Source organism: Silurus meridionalis, chromosome 18 (assembly GCF_014805685.1).
Source record: "Silurus meridionalis isolate SWU-2019-XX chromosome 18, ASM1480568v1, whole genome shotgun sequence".
Classification (NCBI taxonomy): domain Eukaryota; kingdom Metazoa; phylum Chordata; class Actinopteri; order Siluriformes; family Siluridae; genus Silurus; species Silurus meridionalis.
Window position 1 is genome coordinate 6379894 of NC_060901.1, and position 16119 is coordinate 6396012.

The 16119-nt window shown below is 40.1% G+C and overlaps 1 protein-coding gene across 1 annotated transcript; it reads left to right on the plus strand.

Annotated features, from left to right (window-relative positions):
• Positions 1 to 3428: 3428 nt before the first annotated feature.
• On the plus strand, positions 3429 to 15631 carry fbxo18 (F-box DNA helicase 1). Its single transcript, XM_046874004.1, has 21 exons — positions 3429 to 3600; positions 3934 to 4086; positions 4302 to 4849; positions 4927 to 5057; positions 6852 to 6987; positions 8273 to 8463; positions 8611 to 8685; positions 8775 to 8866; positions 9068 to 9236; positions 9321 to 9540; positions 9820 to 9907; positions 10016 to 10102; positions 10198 to 10334; positions 10437 to 10533; positions 11042 to 11205; positions 11311 to 11386; positions 12390 to 12593; positions 12666 to 12788; positions 13445 to 13557; positions 14116 to 14250; positions 14335 to 15631. The coding sequence occupies exons 1-21, from the start codon at positions 3582 to 3584 to the stop codon at positions 14500 to 14502; spliced, it is 3126 nt and encodes a 1041-aa protein (XP_046729960.1). The 5' UTR covers positions 3429 to 3581; the 3' UTR covers positions 14503 to 15631.
• The last annotated feature ends 488 nt before the right edge of the window (positions 15632 to 16119 follow it).

The following is a 16119-nucleotide window of genomic DNA, read 5'->3' on the forward strand; positions in this document are numbered from 1 at the left end:
CTCTACACACACATTCGACAGACTTACAATGACTGAGTGGAGAATTGGGGATGCATACGTGCAGCTTCACATGGACACACCTTCACACAATCACCTTCCAGTTTAGCGAATGGAAAAAACTGACAATGTAGGATGTTATTAATACACGAGTGGCCTTTTCTGGGGTAAAATTGTGAATGGGTAAAACAGGTTGAGGATTAGATGGAAGATTCCATTCACACACACCACATGAAAAAGTAACTAAATCCCTGCTCATGAATAAAAAAAAGCCAAGAAATAAAATTCTCAATGTTTCACCTTCAAAACTGCTTCTGTTGTTAAAATGAGCAACAAAGACAAAACAAGATTTACTCTTAAGGTCAGATTTTGTGTACACTTTATTAGAAAGCCCTGTAGATATGCTTATGCAGATATCTAATGAGCCAACCATGGCCAACCTTTGACTTTAACTGTAGCATGGTTGTTAGCTTTAGCTGGGCTGGTTTGAGCATTACAGAAACAGTTAATCTCCTGGTCTTTTTACACACAGCACTCTCTAGTGTTCATACAGAATGGTGCATAAAACAAAAAACATCCTGTTAGGAGAGGGTCTCCATGGTGAATTTAAATAATTACTGAGATTGATCAGTCGAGTCTGTACTAACAAGAAGTCTCTCGGAATGCATAGGACTTTTTAACCCTTGAGGTGGTTCAGCTACAACAGCAAAATACCACAAGAACAGGAATCTGACACTATCCTGAGCAATCAATCGAACTGGATAAATGAAAACTGGAAAAATAAATGCCCTGATCTTCAACTGTCCATTTTAGGTAAAACTGTGAGGGTGCAGCGATGATTGTCTTAGATTTCAGTTCTTGGCTGATAGCAGTGGATCATGATGTGGTCTTGTGCTCTTGTAACCCATACGCCTTAAGGTTTAATGCTTTGTTCTTGCTAAGATGCTTTTCTGTTCATTGCAGTTGTAAAAAGCTCTTCCCGGTAGTAATTCGGCCCATTTTCTTTTTTGACCCTACCTCATTAAGCCGCAAAAATGTTGTTCACTCTATGATTTATGTTTGTGTTGTAAGTATTAACAAAAATAAGAACAGTGAAAAAACTCAGTTGTGTTCTTGTGTAAGAAAAGGAAAGCACACAACCATTTGCTACCATTTGCTAATGTTTAGCATCATGTGTTGGCAATTTATTACTGTACTGCTGCTGTAGGAAGTGAATTATGAACATCATCAATGGAAATACACACATACTCCTGTAGTCAATGTAGTAACTATTAACCACTACACTTTGTACATTTAAAGAAATGCAGAAGACCTATTGTTAAACAAAAGGCTTCATTATTGTTATTTAGATGTATTATTTTTTTTACCTTTGCTGCTCATGACCTGTAAATGGCTTTGTCTGATTCATTAGCCATGGTACAATCGAGAACATTTGGCTAATTCGATAGGCCTCTTTATTTAAGCAGCATTATCAGAGATTGTACTTTTCTGAGTAAGTTAATCCTGTTTTGGATGCTTATGCCAATGATTACTCTGTTCATTCATTTCCAAAACAAAACAATTGGCTATGTAAATAAACAGAAATTATGTCATAGGAAAATAACCAACAACAGGGTTGTGTGGTGTAACTATCCAGTAACAGGAATCAAAAAACATCCATTCATCCATCCATACATACATACATACATACATACATACATACATACACTATATTGCTAAAAATATTTGCTTGTCTGCCTTCATATGCAAATGAACTTGAGTAACATTCAATTCCTAATCCATACGGTTTAATATGATGTTGGTCCACCCTTTGCAGCTATAACAGCTATAACTCTTCTGGGAAGGCTTTCCACAAGGTTTAAGGATTGTGTTAATGGGAAATGTGACTATTCTTCCAGAGGCGCATTGGTGAGGTCAGACACTGATGCTAGACGAGAAGGCCTGGATCGTAGTCTTCACTCTAATTCATCCCAAAGGTATTTTATCAGGACGTCCCTGACCTGTTCCCACAAAGGTGGGAGCATGAAATTGTCCAAAATGTCTTGGTATGCTGGAGCATTAAGAGTTCCTTTCAATGGAACTAAGGGGCCGAGCCCATCTTCTGAAAAACAGCCCCACACCATGATCCCCCTCCACCAAACTTTACACTTTACACAATGCAGTCAGAGGAGTACCGCTCTCCTGGCAACTGCCAAAACCAAGACTTGTCCATCAGATTACCAGACAGTGAATCGTGATTTGTCATTTCAGAGAACACATCTTCACTGCTCCAGAGTCCAGTGGTGGTGTGCTTTACACCACTGCATCCGATGCTTTGCATTGCACTTGGTGATGTAAGGCTTGGATGCAGCTGCTCGACCATGAAAGTCCATTCTATGAAGCTCTCAACGCACTGCTCTTCAGCTAATCTAAAGTCCACATGAAGTTTGGATGTCTGTAGCTATTGACTCTGTAGAAAGTCGGTGACCTCTGTTCACTGTGTCTCGGCATCCGATCTGTGATTTTACGTGGCCAAACACTTCGGCGGCTGAGTTGCTGTCGTTCCCAAATGCTTCCACTTTATTATAATACCACTAACATTTGACTGTGGTATATTTATTAGCAACTGTACTTATTGCACAGGCAATATAGGGTATGTGTGTGTTATACACACAAACACACACAAATTTGGATAGTGGCTCTTAAAAGACAAACAAAATGCACAATAAGTAATAGTGTCATATATGTATAGCCATTATACCCAGAACTCTGGAAAAGGAAATATCGTGACATTATGATACGGAAAATGATAAGAGGAAGTTAAGGATAGGAACATCTGGAGCGATCTTAAAATATCCATACTTTTGGTGCTGGTGTTCTATCGAATGGATTGAATCTCACATTAAAAAATATTAATTCTCCCTGGGATTTATTTTGTTATTTTGTTCACATGAACAGGAACAACAGGACATCTGCCGTGTCTCTGTTCATCGTTCAAACATGTCAACACCCTGTTAATCATAATGTTCTTAAAAGAATGATTATTTTTTTATTTTGAAGAATTGCAATATAAGACACGGCCAGTCAGTTGTCATTTATTGGCAGCTTTTAAAAATATAGGTATCAAAAACGCCTCTGCTCTTAAAATTGCTTTGTATCGGATCGAAAAGAAAATAAGTGGTATCGCACATCCCTAGACGAGTAGCACGACAATCCAATGGACTTTTCGCCTAAACCTCCCCTAACTCGTGCCATATAGTGCTTTCATTTTCAGCTGTCCAGAGTCACGAAGATGCCTTAAAACAATACACACATGGAATTTAATTCAAATGTTAAATGTTTTGCGTCAAAATAAAACTTGCATGAATCCAAACAGAATTTAATCGTTGTATGTAATAGTGTGGGCAAAATAAAGGCTTTTATTATAAAGCGGAAATGATCGATCCCGGAAGTTTGCACTCTTCCGGTCGGTGGAGAGTTGTTTTGCTAGCTAGGTTTTGAATGTAAATGAGAAAAAAATCAACAAAAAGCAACAGAGGGACATAAAATGACAGCGTTTTACGGATAATATTCATAAGTTATATTTACTCGAGATTTCTTCGGCTATGGAGACATCCTCAAAAGGTTTTATTAGTTTTTTTAATTGTTTATGGTGGTGCTAGTAGTAACTAACAGTAAACATTGAGAGTAAACAGGCAGTAGTGGGACATGTGTGTTAATGTCATGCTTCAGTCACATTGCTAGTGGGTCTCTAGCATACTGTACTGTACCATAATTAGAAGAATGTAACCCTAAACGGTTAAAAAGCATTAATAGTATCTGTGGTCCATGTGCAGGGCTCGGGGAGGAGTATGGGGAATAAAACACTCCTGTTGAACTGCACCACTGCTGCAGGTGTTTAACCCCCCGCCGTCTCACTCTGATGATGATGATGATGATGTTTCTGTGCTGATGTAGGAAAGGCCAAGCGAAGGCACCTGAGTGCAGCAGAGTGCAGTGGATTGACCAGCGGCAGCCAGGCAGTTACACAGCCTTTTACCGTCAGCCTCCACAATAACAACCCCAACAAAGGACTTCTGCCCAGGAGCCCAAATAAAAGAAGACGACAAGGTAATTGTCAGAAGTACAGATTAAAGTGACCCAGTATATTGTGGTGATTGTAAAAACACCTAGTAAACCCCCCCCCCATTTAGAAGTGTGTTTTATATTTAATTCACTGGATGTGATCTGTCTGAATGTGTATAAATATGATCTTCGTATTGATCTTATCTTTAATTAGGAACGTACATGTACTTTATTTATTTATTTATTTGTTTATTTTAAAGTGTCCAATAGCCGAAAGCAGGCATCAATTACAGGATTTTTTGCATCCACTGGAGTCCTCAGCAGCAGCCCGCAAAAAGGCAAAGCAGTGAGGACGGCGCCTGCCCCGGACTTTCCGATGATCATGAAAGAGGAGGAAAAGGTGGAAGTGGCGATGGATTTCATGGAAGGAATTACTGAACAGATGTTTGAGGACGATGAGGAGTTTGAGATGGGCTCGAGTTCGGTAAAGACTAAGGACAACGAGCAGGAGTGGACAAGAGCGGGATGCAGCAGTTGGGCATCTCCTCCACCTGTCTCCAGTTTTCTAGTCGGAAGTGTTAAAAAGGAGGAAGTTGAAGACGACGATGAGTATGATGTACAAAGTCTCCCTGACGCTCATTACGGCTTGCTGGGAATCAACCGGGCGTTGTTGGAGCCCCAGGGACACATTCAGGACTTGCCCGAAGAGCTCCTAAGCATTATTTTTGCTCGGCTCCCGGCGGATGATCTTTACCGCCATGTCAGTCTGGTGTGTCGCCACTGGAGAGACATTGTGATGGATCCCCAGGTGTCTTTCCTTTATCTATTCTCCTAAATGTTCTACTTTTTTGGTGAAGAATTAAATTAAGGGTTTTTCTGCTCTAGTTTCTACCCTGGAAGAAGTTTTACTACAGATACGAGAAGCAGGAGGAGATGGCATTGATGGAGCTGAATGCTCTCCTTGAAGGCAACGGCATCGTTAAGACGAATGAGCTTTGTGTGCTAAACATGGTGAGGTAAGTTCTCTCTAACTTCTCTAACGGTTCTCCTGAGAGTTCAGCTGCCTTGAAAAGCAGGAGTGAGAGAAAAAAATCATTTGGACCATCACAGGGTTAATCATGTGTTCGCTAAATAACCAGGTAGGTTATTTATCTTCTGTGTAGGAGCAGGAGACCACTTTATGGTGCGTGATTTTGTCAGATTTTCCACATACCTTTTTGCTCTCCATTAAAATAAATAAATAAATAAATACACAGATCAGGCATAATATTATGACATTATAACATTATGAGCGGTGAAGTGAATTACACTGATTATCTCTTCATCATGGTACCTTTTAGTGGGTGGGATTTATTCGGCAGCATGTGAACATTTTGTCCTCAAAGTTGACGTGTTAGAAGCAGGAAAAATGAGCAAACGTAAGTATTTGCATGACTTTGACAAATTGTGACGTCTAGACGAGTGGGTCAGAGCATCTCCAAAACTGCAGCTCTTGTCAGGGTGATGGGCGGCCGAGGCTCATTGATGCACGTGGGGAGTGAAGGCTAGTCCATGTGGTCTGATCTAACAGATGAGCTCCTGTAGATCAGATTGCTAAAGAAGCTGATGCTGTTAATGCTCATTGGTTCAGGACTGTTTTACGAGTGAAAGGTGACCCGTATTACGCAGGTGGTCGAAAAGTTATGCCTGACCAGTGTAAAAAAATGTCATCAATACAGGCTTAATAATGAGCTTAATAAAAATGTACTTAAAAAATGATTATGTAAGACGTCCTCTTTGGCTTTAGTACCTGCTTGTGCATTTAACATCTAAGAATGTCTGTCAATCATGTTGCCTCCCCTCTATCATACTAGCATATAGGAATTCAAGTTTACCTTCTCCTCATACCTTCTCCTAAGACCTTCTCCTAACCTTTCCCCTTTTTTCTGCTCGATCATAATCACGCAGTCCACACTCAGTTTCTTTGTTTCTTGCTTAGTCTTTCAACAAGTTCTTAAAAGTGAAGTGTGGCAGTTAAGTGCATAAGAGGCCTTCCAAAGAAACGCTGTGGTGCTTTTCTAATCCACTGGAATCCACTTTCTTTAAGACTGCTCTTTGTTTATATGTGACACTGAATATTTTATTTAACTGTTTAAACAGTGTGTTAATCCTTATTTTCTGGGCATTATACCGAATGATTATTATTCAGTTCATTCCTCTCCAGACTCATATACTGATATTGTGCTGATAGTGAATACACTATATGGAACACTATATGTCTGGATGTGGGAGCATGACATTTTCCTTTCACTTGAACTACAAGACTCAAACCTGTTCCATCCTGACAATGCCCTTGTGCACAAAACCAGATCTGGATAACATGGGTTGGAGTGGAAGATCTTGAGTAGCCTACTATGAGCTCTACACTATATTGCCAAAAGTACTGGGTCACCTGACCTTTCCTGCTATATGTGGTTCTTTTCTAAACTGTTACCACAAAAGCTGGAGGCACTCAATTGTAAATTTGATAATAACATTTTGCATTCGCTTGAACTTGGAAACCCGAAACTGTTCCAGCATGGCGATGCCCCTGTGCACAAAGTGAGCTCCTTGAAGATCTGGTTTACATGTTTTGGAGAGGAAGATCTTGAGTGGCCTGCTATAGAGCTCTGATCTCATCCCTACTAAAAACCTTTGTGATGAATGTGAACGCTGACTGCACCCTGGCCTCCTCACCTCACCTACATCAGTTCCTGACTTTACTAACACCCTGCATATATAATATGCAGCCTATATAAATATATATATTTACCAGCCTGCTGTTGTTGCAGGTACATGTCGCAGTTTAAGCACAGCAGACGGGTGAATATGGCAGATGTTATACGGTGTCTGAAAGGCCATCGGCTCTACGCCCAGGCAGAGGCCTGCATCAAGCACCGGCTGCCAGACATGGAGACAATTAATGGGGTATGTAGCAGAGGTTTTTTTTTTCTTCTTCTTGGAGAGCACATTGAGAGTAAAATAGTATTGCAGAAAAATATTAATTCTATGCATTTCTCAAAATTCAGCATTAATCTCTTCATCTTGTTGATTTTTTACATTTGATTTATTATAAATTTTTAATGTTTCTCTTAAACCACAGCAAATTCTTTGCAATTTTATATTTATTAAAGCACGTCATACTTTTAAAAAAAAATCTGTGTATAAGATACTATATGGATAAAAGGTTGTGGACACCTGACCATTAGATCGGTATGACCATTTGCTGTTAATTCCTTCCACTCCTCTGGGAGGACTAGGAAATCCACTAGATTTTGTAGTGTGCAAGTGGAGATTTGTGCTCACTCACCTACAAGAGTGTTAATAAAGTCAGGTACTGATGTAGGTGAGGTGAGGAGGCCTTGGGTGCAGTCAGCATTCACATTCATCCCAAAGGTGTTCAGTAGGGTTGAGGTTAGAGCTCTATAGCAGGCCACTAAAGGGGCATTGTTATGTTGGGACAGGTTTGGGTCTCCTATTTCAAGTGAAGGGAACATTTTTAGTATCAGTTTGAGAAAAAAAAACGTGTCCGGTGTCCCAATACTTATGCTCATATAGTTTCGTTAGTGTATTAGAATTAGAGACTTGGACTAGTGTCAAGTTTTAAACAACTTTAGTCAAACATTTTTGAACAATCGCATTCAAGAATTGAGCACTGCTATGATACGCTATCTGCAAAGGTTTGCGGACACCTGGTCATGAGTATAGTATGTGATTTTAAAGCATTACTTTACACGTTCAGTCTCAATTTGCTCAATATAATTTCCTCCAATCTTCTGAGATGTTTAAGTAGATTGTGGAGTGTGCTTGTGAAAATTTGTGTTCATCAGCCACAAGGATGTTGAGGTGAACAGGCCTGGGGTGCAGTCAGCGTTCTAATTCATCCCAAAGGTGTTCAGTAGGGTTGAGATCAGAGCTCTATAGTAGCCCATTCAAGATCTTCCTTTTCAAACCATGTAAAGCATATCTTCATGGAGCTCAATTTGTGCACATGCTGGAACTGATTTGGGTTTTTAAGTTCAAGGGAACGCAAAATTTTATTAAACATCATCCAAAGAGATCCTGCACAATTCTGTGCCTCCAGCTTTGTGGTAACAGTTTGGAGAAGAACCACATATGACATGAAAGGTCAGGTGTCCCAATACTTTAGTCCATATATTATATAAACTGTTAGATATTATGACTGTAAATGAACCATCATCATGTGTTGTAGGACCCAAACCCTTGGTCTGTCATGACCCTGATGCTGATCCTTGCAGATAGGGTGAAGGATGTTCAGGACCTGGTGGCTTGTTTACAAACCTCTGGCTGTTTACTGACTCCAGACTGGATCTCGGAGTTCCTATGGGCAGTGGCTGCACTCCTGCTCGCCATGAGGGACACTAACATTACCATCACTAACAGGTAAAAACAGATAAGGCCAAGTAAAATAGTCAAAGACATGGTGGTGTGATAAATACTTTTCTGCTTTTAGTTTGGGGTGAAAGCTTTCTAGACTCGTTTTGGTGTGTATTTAAGGATAGTTTTCATTGTGTCTTGTCCCTCACTCAGATGGCACTACAATATCTTTTATGTGTTGCATCTAATGGAGAACGCACCCCCACCTCAGAGTGATGGTGAAGGCAGGTAAAGGCCCGTTTGAGAGTCTGCTATATTTTTATTAACATTTTATATGTGCCTTTAACTTCGTTACACCTCGCTGTCTCTGTGTGCAGAGAAAAGCAGATACACGTCACTCACGAACAACATCAGATCCTCAATCACGACATCCAGAGAGACCACGTTGTCAAAATCATGGCTTTTGCTGGTAAGAGACGTTGAATTGAAACTATATTTGTACCCGTAATTACCAGTTACTCCACACAGGTCGTGTGAATACCGGTCATTCTGACATGATTATTGTGTTTATAATGTTGGAAGGTTTTTTTTGTGTGTGTGTGTGATTATCTCATGGATACATAAACATCAAAAAGCTAGTTCTGCTTGCTGATGTAGTTGGATGTCTCAGGTACTGGAAAGACAACGACTCTGGTGAAGTACGCTCAACAAAGACCACATCTGCGCTTCCTGTACATTTCCTTCAACAAGTCAGTGATCGTGCAGGCCAAGCGCAGTTTTCCTTCTAACGTGGAGTGCAGGACCATCCACTCGATGGCCTATAAAGCTATTGGACACAGGTCAGTGTTTTGAGTGGAAATACACGCTCATATAAAGTTTAGAGAGCGGTTGTTCAAAGTTTGCAAAAAAAATTATTTCTCCAGGTACAGAAGTCTGGGTAAGCTTTGCAATAACCTGAAGCCTTTCACGGTGGCCTGGGTGCTTCCCAAGGGCCAAGGCGGCTTCGTCAACGCCAAAGTGGTAACGCAAACCATCAGCAACTTCTGCTCGTCCACAGATGAGAGCATTGGGCCACAACACGTCCCAGACCGCTATAAGAATACCAACGGGCGTGAAGAGTGCCCATCCGAATCCAAAAGGAAGGTAGTAATACATGTGTGGACATCCAAATTATTCATTCTTAGAGACTTAGATGTATATCCTTCTGAATTCTTGGACATGAGTGGCATTGGGGAGCGTTAATGCCTCACAGCTCAAGGTTCAATCCTGAAATCGGGGCACAGTCTATATTGGTTTTTTTCATGTTCAACAATTCAGCATCGTTGAAGTTTTTGAGATGTTCTCACCCTATACACTCTATAACCATGAATTTTTCCATAACATGCAACTTTTGACATCTTAATTGTTTGTGTCTCTTGCCAGATGTTTGCAAATGATGCACAAAACATCTGGAAGAAAATGACTGAGATGAAACCCACGAAACAAACGGCGCACTACATAACCCATGATGGTAGATTTAATACATTCCTCACTTAATATTGAAGAATAAATGCTTTAGTGTGCCAGGGTTAACATTTGATGTTTTGATGTTATGATCTACCTTTTTTTTTTTATACAGGTTACCTCAAACTATGGCAACTGCAGAAGCCTGAACTTGAAATCTACGATGCGATTTTTATAGACGAAGCTCAGGATTGCACTCCAGGTGCCGTCTGCTTTTTATGCTTTGTGTATTTAGAAAGCTGCAGTGTGTTTGCTCGAGTCTTCACCATTATCTCTATGTTCTCTGCTGTACTTTAGTCATCATGGACATCATGCTTTCCCAGGCCTGTGGAAAAATTCTGGTTGGAGATCCCCATCAGCAGATATACACCTTTAGAGGAGCCGTTAATGCGTTACATGCTGTTCCGCACACACATCTTTACTACCTAACGCAGGTACACAGAAATTATCACTCACTCTGAGCTTCGGCATTGCGCATAAATTCTCTTGTTGCAGGAATAATGATGAGATCATGCCATTTGTTTTCTTTCCTGTAGAGCTTTAGATTCGGCTCTGAGATCGCCTACGTCAGCGCAACAGTCCTACACGTCTGCAAAAAGGTGAAAAAGATTTTGGTCGGTGGACACCAGGATGGTAGGTTCAACAAAACGTCTACATTAATATCCAACAGTGGTGGATGAAGTACACAAATTATGTAGTTGAGTAAAAGTAGAGATGCAGCAGGTGAAATATGCAATCTGGGAATTTTTCCCTCATTTATTCCTCTCTAAATGCTCTGCTTGCTGTTGAATTGATGCTGAACTATATGTTGGTGATCAGTAGAAACCACCAAGCACCAATCAATACAAGTTTAAAACCAAGCGCGTGCTCGACCCTGATTGGTGGATCGCTGCCGGATTGGTGATTGACCAGTTTTCATCCTCATAAATAAAAAGCAACGACTGATTTCACAAAATGTAGTCAAGTAAAAGGGAAGATATTTGACTTTGAATTGTAGTGAATTTAAAGTAAAAGTCTCCCCAAATGGAAATACTTCAGTAAACTACAGATACGTTAAAAAAACTACTTAAGTACAGTAACGAATTACATTTTCTGTCTACCACTGAGATCCAAGTGCTTTAATTTCACAGTGTTTCTTCAGGCACTGTACGGGGAGAGGACAAGGAGACACTGGACACCGTAAGACTGGCTCAGACACAGGTCGGTGGAAAGGTTGCCATATTGTGTCGCTGTAACTTAACCGTGTTTTGTGAAGTGGTGCGGCTCACAGACGTCAACCCTAACTGCAAGATCCACATCGTCGGCGTGAGTTCATCAACCTGTATTCTTTCCAGATTTCTGAATGAACCATTAGATAAAGTGTTATTTTATTATTATTATTATTTTTTTATTCTCCTATGTCCTTTTTAGGGTGTTGAAAATTTTGGGTTGAAGCAAATCCTGGATATCTGGATACTAATGCAGCCGGAGGTAAAACGTAGGAACGGTAAGTTCTAGCTCATGTACAGTAGGTTTGCAAAATAAATAAATGATATTAGGTCAGGAATACGTGATGCTCCTAAAATTACTGTGGGGGGAAACAAACTCATGACAGTGTAATGTAAACATGACACATCAATGTGTTGTTTCCATTATTTATGCTGAGGTCGATTATTGAACGTTTTAGTCCTTTGAAAAGAGGAGATGCACAACTGAAGATAGGAAAGGGTTTTATTACAACATATCATTTGTTTTGTATTATGATATGACACTTTTCGATTAGCTGATTTTTCTTTGATATACACTATATTGCCAAAAGTATTGGGTCACCTGACCGTTCCTGCTATATGTGGTTCTTTTCTAAACTGTTACCACAAAAGCTGGAGGACCTCATTTGTACAGGACATTTTATAATAAAATTTAGCATTCGCTTGAACTTGGAAACCCAAACCTGTTCCAGCATGGCGATGCCAATGTGCACAAAGTGAGCTCCTTGAAGTTCTGGTTTACATGCTTTGGAGAGGAAGCTCTTTAGTGGCCTTCTATAGAGCTCTGACCTCATCCCTACTGAACACCTTTGTGATGAATTGGAACGCTGACTGCACCCCAGGTCTCCTCACCTACATCAGTACTTGCCTTTTGTAAAAAACCTTGTGGCTGATAAACACAAAAATCTATGAGCACACTCCAAAATCTAGTGGAACATCTTCCCAGAAGAGTGGAGGAGATTATAAGAGCAAATTGGGACTAAATGTGGAATGCAATGCTCAAAAATCACATCATATTAATAACCAGGTGACCCAATACTTTTGGCAATATAGTGTACATCACTTGCTGTAAAACAGCTGTACATTATTTGAACAGTCTTCAATGGCTTAACACGTCATCAGAGAGAACTAGAACCGGATAGAATAACAGAAAAGAATACAAGATGTTGTGGGATGAAGGTATGCTTGGTATTTCAGATCTGTGAGTATGTATTGCATCTAGATGTTGCTCTTGATCTACAGAAAACCTGAGGATTATGGACCCGTTTATCCGGAGCTTCTGTAGGGAGAAGCTGGGCGGTTACGCAGGCCTGAAGAGGTACGCTATACACACGGAAGACCGTGAGCTGGAGGCTAAACTGTCCATGGTGGAGAAATTCATCAATCGCATTCCACTGCTGGTGGATCGGATCTACAGCTGTGCTCAGAGCAAGCCGGACTGCGCAGGTCAGACACGCGTTCGGTTATCATGAAAAGCGTCGATCTGGCACGTGTGTTTATCTCGTCTTGGTTTTGTAGATTTTATCCTGGGCACAGTGCATAAATCCAAGGGGCTGGAGTTTGATACAGTGGTGGTGATGGATGACTTCATTAAAGTGCCCTGCTCCAGACACAACCTGCAGAGGATGAACATCAGCCCAGGTTCATAGTGTGTGTGCATGTATGTGTGCGTGTTAGACTAAATTGCATGTCAAATTAGTCTATTACCTCAGCCCTATTAATTATCAAGCCTGATTGGTTATATAGTCTTATGGCATATGTAATGTCTTATTCAATCCAAGAGAGGGAAATAAGCAGAAACTTATTGCTGTGGTATAAAAGGAATAATGCAGGACATCAGAAGAAACAGTATAGGAGTCTATAGCTGCCTCCAACATGCCCATATAAGTCTATAGCTGAATCCAACATGTCTATAGGAGTCTATAGCTGACTCTAACACATCTATAGGAGTCTATAGCTGGCTCCAGCACGTCTATATGAGTCTATAGCTGACTCTAACATGTCTATAGCTGCCTACAGCACATCTATGAGTCTATAGCTGAATCCAACATGTCTATATGAGTCTGTAGCTGGCTCTAACACACCTATAAGAGTCTATAGCGGCCTTTGTTGTGTCTATATGAGCCTATATCTGCCTCCAACATGTCTATATAAGTTTATATCTGTCTCTAACACATCTATAGGAATATATAGCTGCCTCCAAAATGTGTATAGGAGTCTATATCTGTTTCCAACATCGTGCATTTGATAAAGAGATCATAAACAGATATTTGTAGTAAACCAACTCTCTTCTATAGGTATAAGAAAAGCTTTAGCGGATGAGTGGAACCTGCTGTACGTGGCCGTGACACGAGCCAAGAGAACGCTGTACATCACCAAGAGTCTCCGCAACATCCTCACACTAGCAGGGGTGAGCGTTTTGTCCTTGAGCTCACCCAGAACGACAGCGAAGAGCTCGATTGTCACCATATACAGGGGATCTAATGTAGCACATGAAATGCAAAATGTTATTTTTGTCATTTGGATTTAATAATCGTCGGAGGAAATGCATGTGAATGTCCGCTCCATCAATCACGCCACCCTTATAGAAGTTTCCTCAGTTATTTATACAATGCATGTTAAGTGCTGAATTTTCAAAAGGTTTTCGAAACTATTGATCTATTTAGTTAATAAAAAACACTCCTCTGTTTATAGTTCTATTTAACGCTGTGCAATGTTATCACTTGCATTACAGGTGATCTGAACAGCTGCTATAAACATCATTCACGTTTTCTCTTCAAGCTACTAAGACTGAAAATATGCGAGTTGTTACAGAGAACGTTCAGAAGCCTTTGACATCTAAAACTTTGACTTTTGACTGTTGCCAAGCAGACACTTCATATAAATATATAAATAACCACACAAAATGAAAGCATAGTGTGTATTTTTTTATTAAAATATATGTATTTTTGCTTGTGTCTGTCGGTAGGAATACTTTCTCAGGTTTGAACTAAGCAGTACGCTTTTAGATAAGGATCAGCATCGCCGATGCAGCACCAGAGAGTGTCCCAACCTCATCACTGCGGAGACGCCACTCGGCATGCACAAACTTCCCGTCACATACGTACGTCTCGCACGTTCCCAACGCAGTGTACCGGGTTTCATTGTTACACATACAGTTGTGATAATCCGTGTGTGTGTTTTTTAGATGGACACTGCAGAGGAAGGCGGTGTTCTCTGTGCATCATGTGTGGAACAGCGTGTAGGTCCTGTAGCTTTCCTTCTCTCCCCACCTGAGGCAGTCAAGTCGATGCATTACACAGAGGAGCAACTCAACCTGCCTATCAACGTCGGCATGCTTCTGGCTTTGTTTTAAAGACCCGCACACACACACTGTTAAACTGTTTGCACAATTCACTTTATTTAGTGTGTTTGTCTGTGTGTGTGTGTGTGTGTGTGTGTGTGTGTGTGTGTGTGTGTGTGTGTGTGTGTGTGTGTGTGTGTGTGTCCAAATGCCATGATCTTGTCAAAAGCAGCTTTCATTTCCAGGTATTCAGCAGTTTTCTTTTTCTAATCAAATTTTCATTAACCGTAATAACCGTTGATTTACAGGAATGTCAGAGGATAATAGTTTTCAACATTAACGTTTGTTTCATACTTTAAAAAAAAAATCACCTCAGAGCCTTAGAGAGCTTTAGAGTTTGCCTTTATATATAGTTTTTGTTTTTTTTGGAGAGATTTTGTCTGATCTTGATTTTAATTCCACCTCGTTACAATTGTATTTTTTATTTTCCACACAAAACTAATTTTACACATGATTATATTGTGAAGATACATAATGTGGGGAACAAAGTACAGTATTAGGACACCTTAGGACTTTTCCAGCCATATGTGGTTCTTCCCCCACAAAGCTGGAGGCACACAGTTGTACAGGACGTCTTTGGATGCGGGAGCGTGAAGTTTTTTTCCTTCGTTTGAACTCTGAGACCCAAACCTGTTCCAACATGACAATGCACCTGTGCACAAAGCCAGCTCCATTAATATATCTGGTTTACATGGGTTGGAGTGGAAGATCTTAAGTGACCTGCTATACTCTGACTGCACCCCAGGCCTCCTCACCCCACCTACATCAGTAGCTGACTTTCTTAACACACCTGCGGTAAGTGGAGGTTGTTAAAACAGCAAAAGGTCTAAATATGGAATGACATGGTCAGGTGTCCACAAACTTTTGTCTGTATCGTGTATAAAGACATACGCAGTAAGTACTGCTGTTGGCATCTAGACGGTAAAATACCTTACTCTTATTGACCTCACTGCAGGAATGCTGACGTCTGGAGTGCATTGCTTTCTCTTTTTTTTTTTTTTTTTACATTGTTGTAATGTTCATCTTTTCCAAGCATTTTTTTTTTGCCACTTCAGTCTGGAATACAGATGCAATCTTACCTGTTGTTCATTCATTGGAATATGTTTTTAAATAAAATTCTGGTTTTCCATGTCTCCTTTTACACTAATTTATCATTTGTAATATGATAAGAGTTATAAGAGTTCTGGCTTTTAAAGGGAATGGGTTGAGGAGAATCTTTTACTAATATGTTGAATTTTGTTTAGTTTTTTATAAAAAAAAAAAGTTTTACTTTTGTTTTTTGATGGCCAATTATTGTGACCCTTTATGACATGATTGTCATATCAGTGTTGTACTGCTATTTGCACTATACACTGTGCAATGTGTATATTCATATTTAACTCTTTTACATGTTTTTGATTCTGTTAATGTACATAAATAACATTCAGAATGTCAGTAAATTGTCTCAATGGTTTGCCTTGAGCCCTTTATTCTTCCAGTTTTTTCATCTGATCATATTGCTCGTGTGTAAAGACCACGTCAAGACTAAAAATTTGTAATGGCACACAAGGGGTGGAAATACTTTTTTACTTTTTAGCCAGTTCTGAGGGTTTCAGAATTTGTCTATGTTCAGTGAAGTAAAAGTTATTA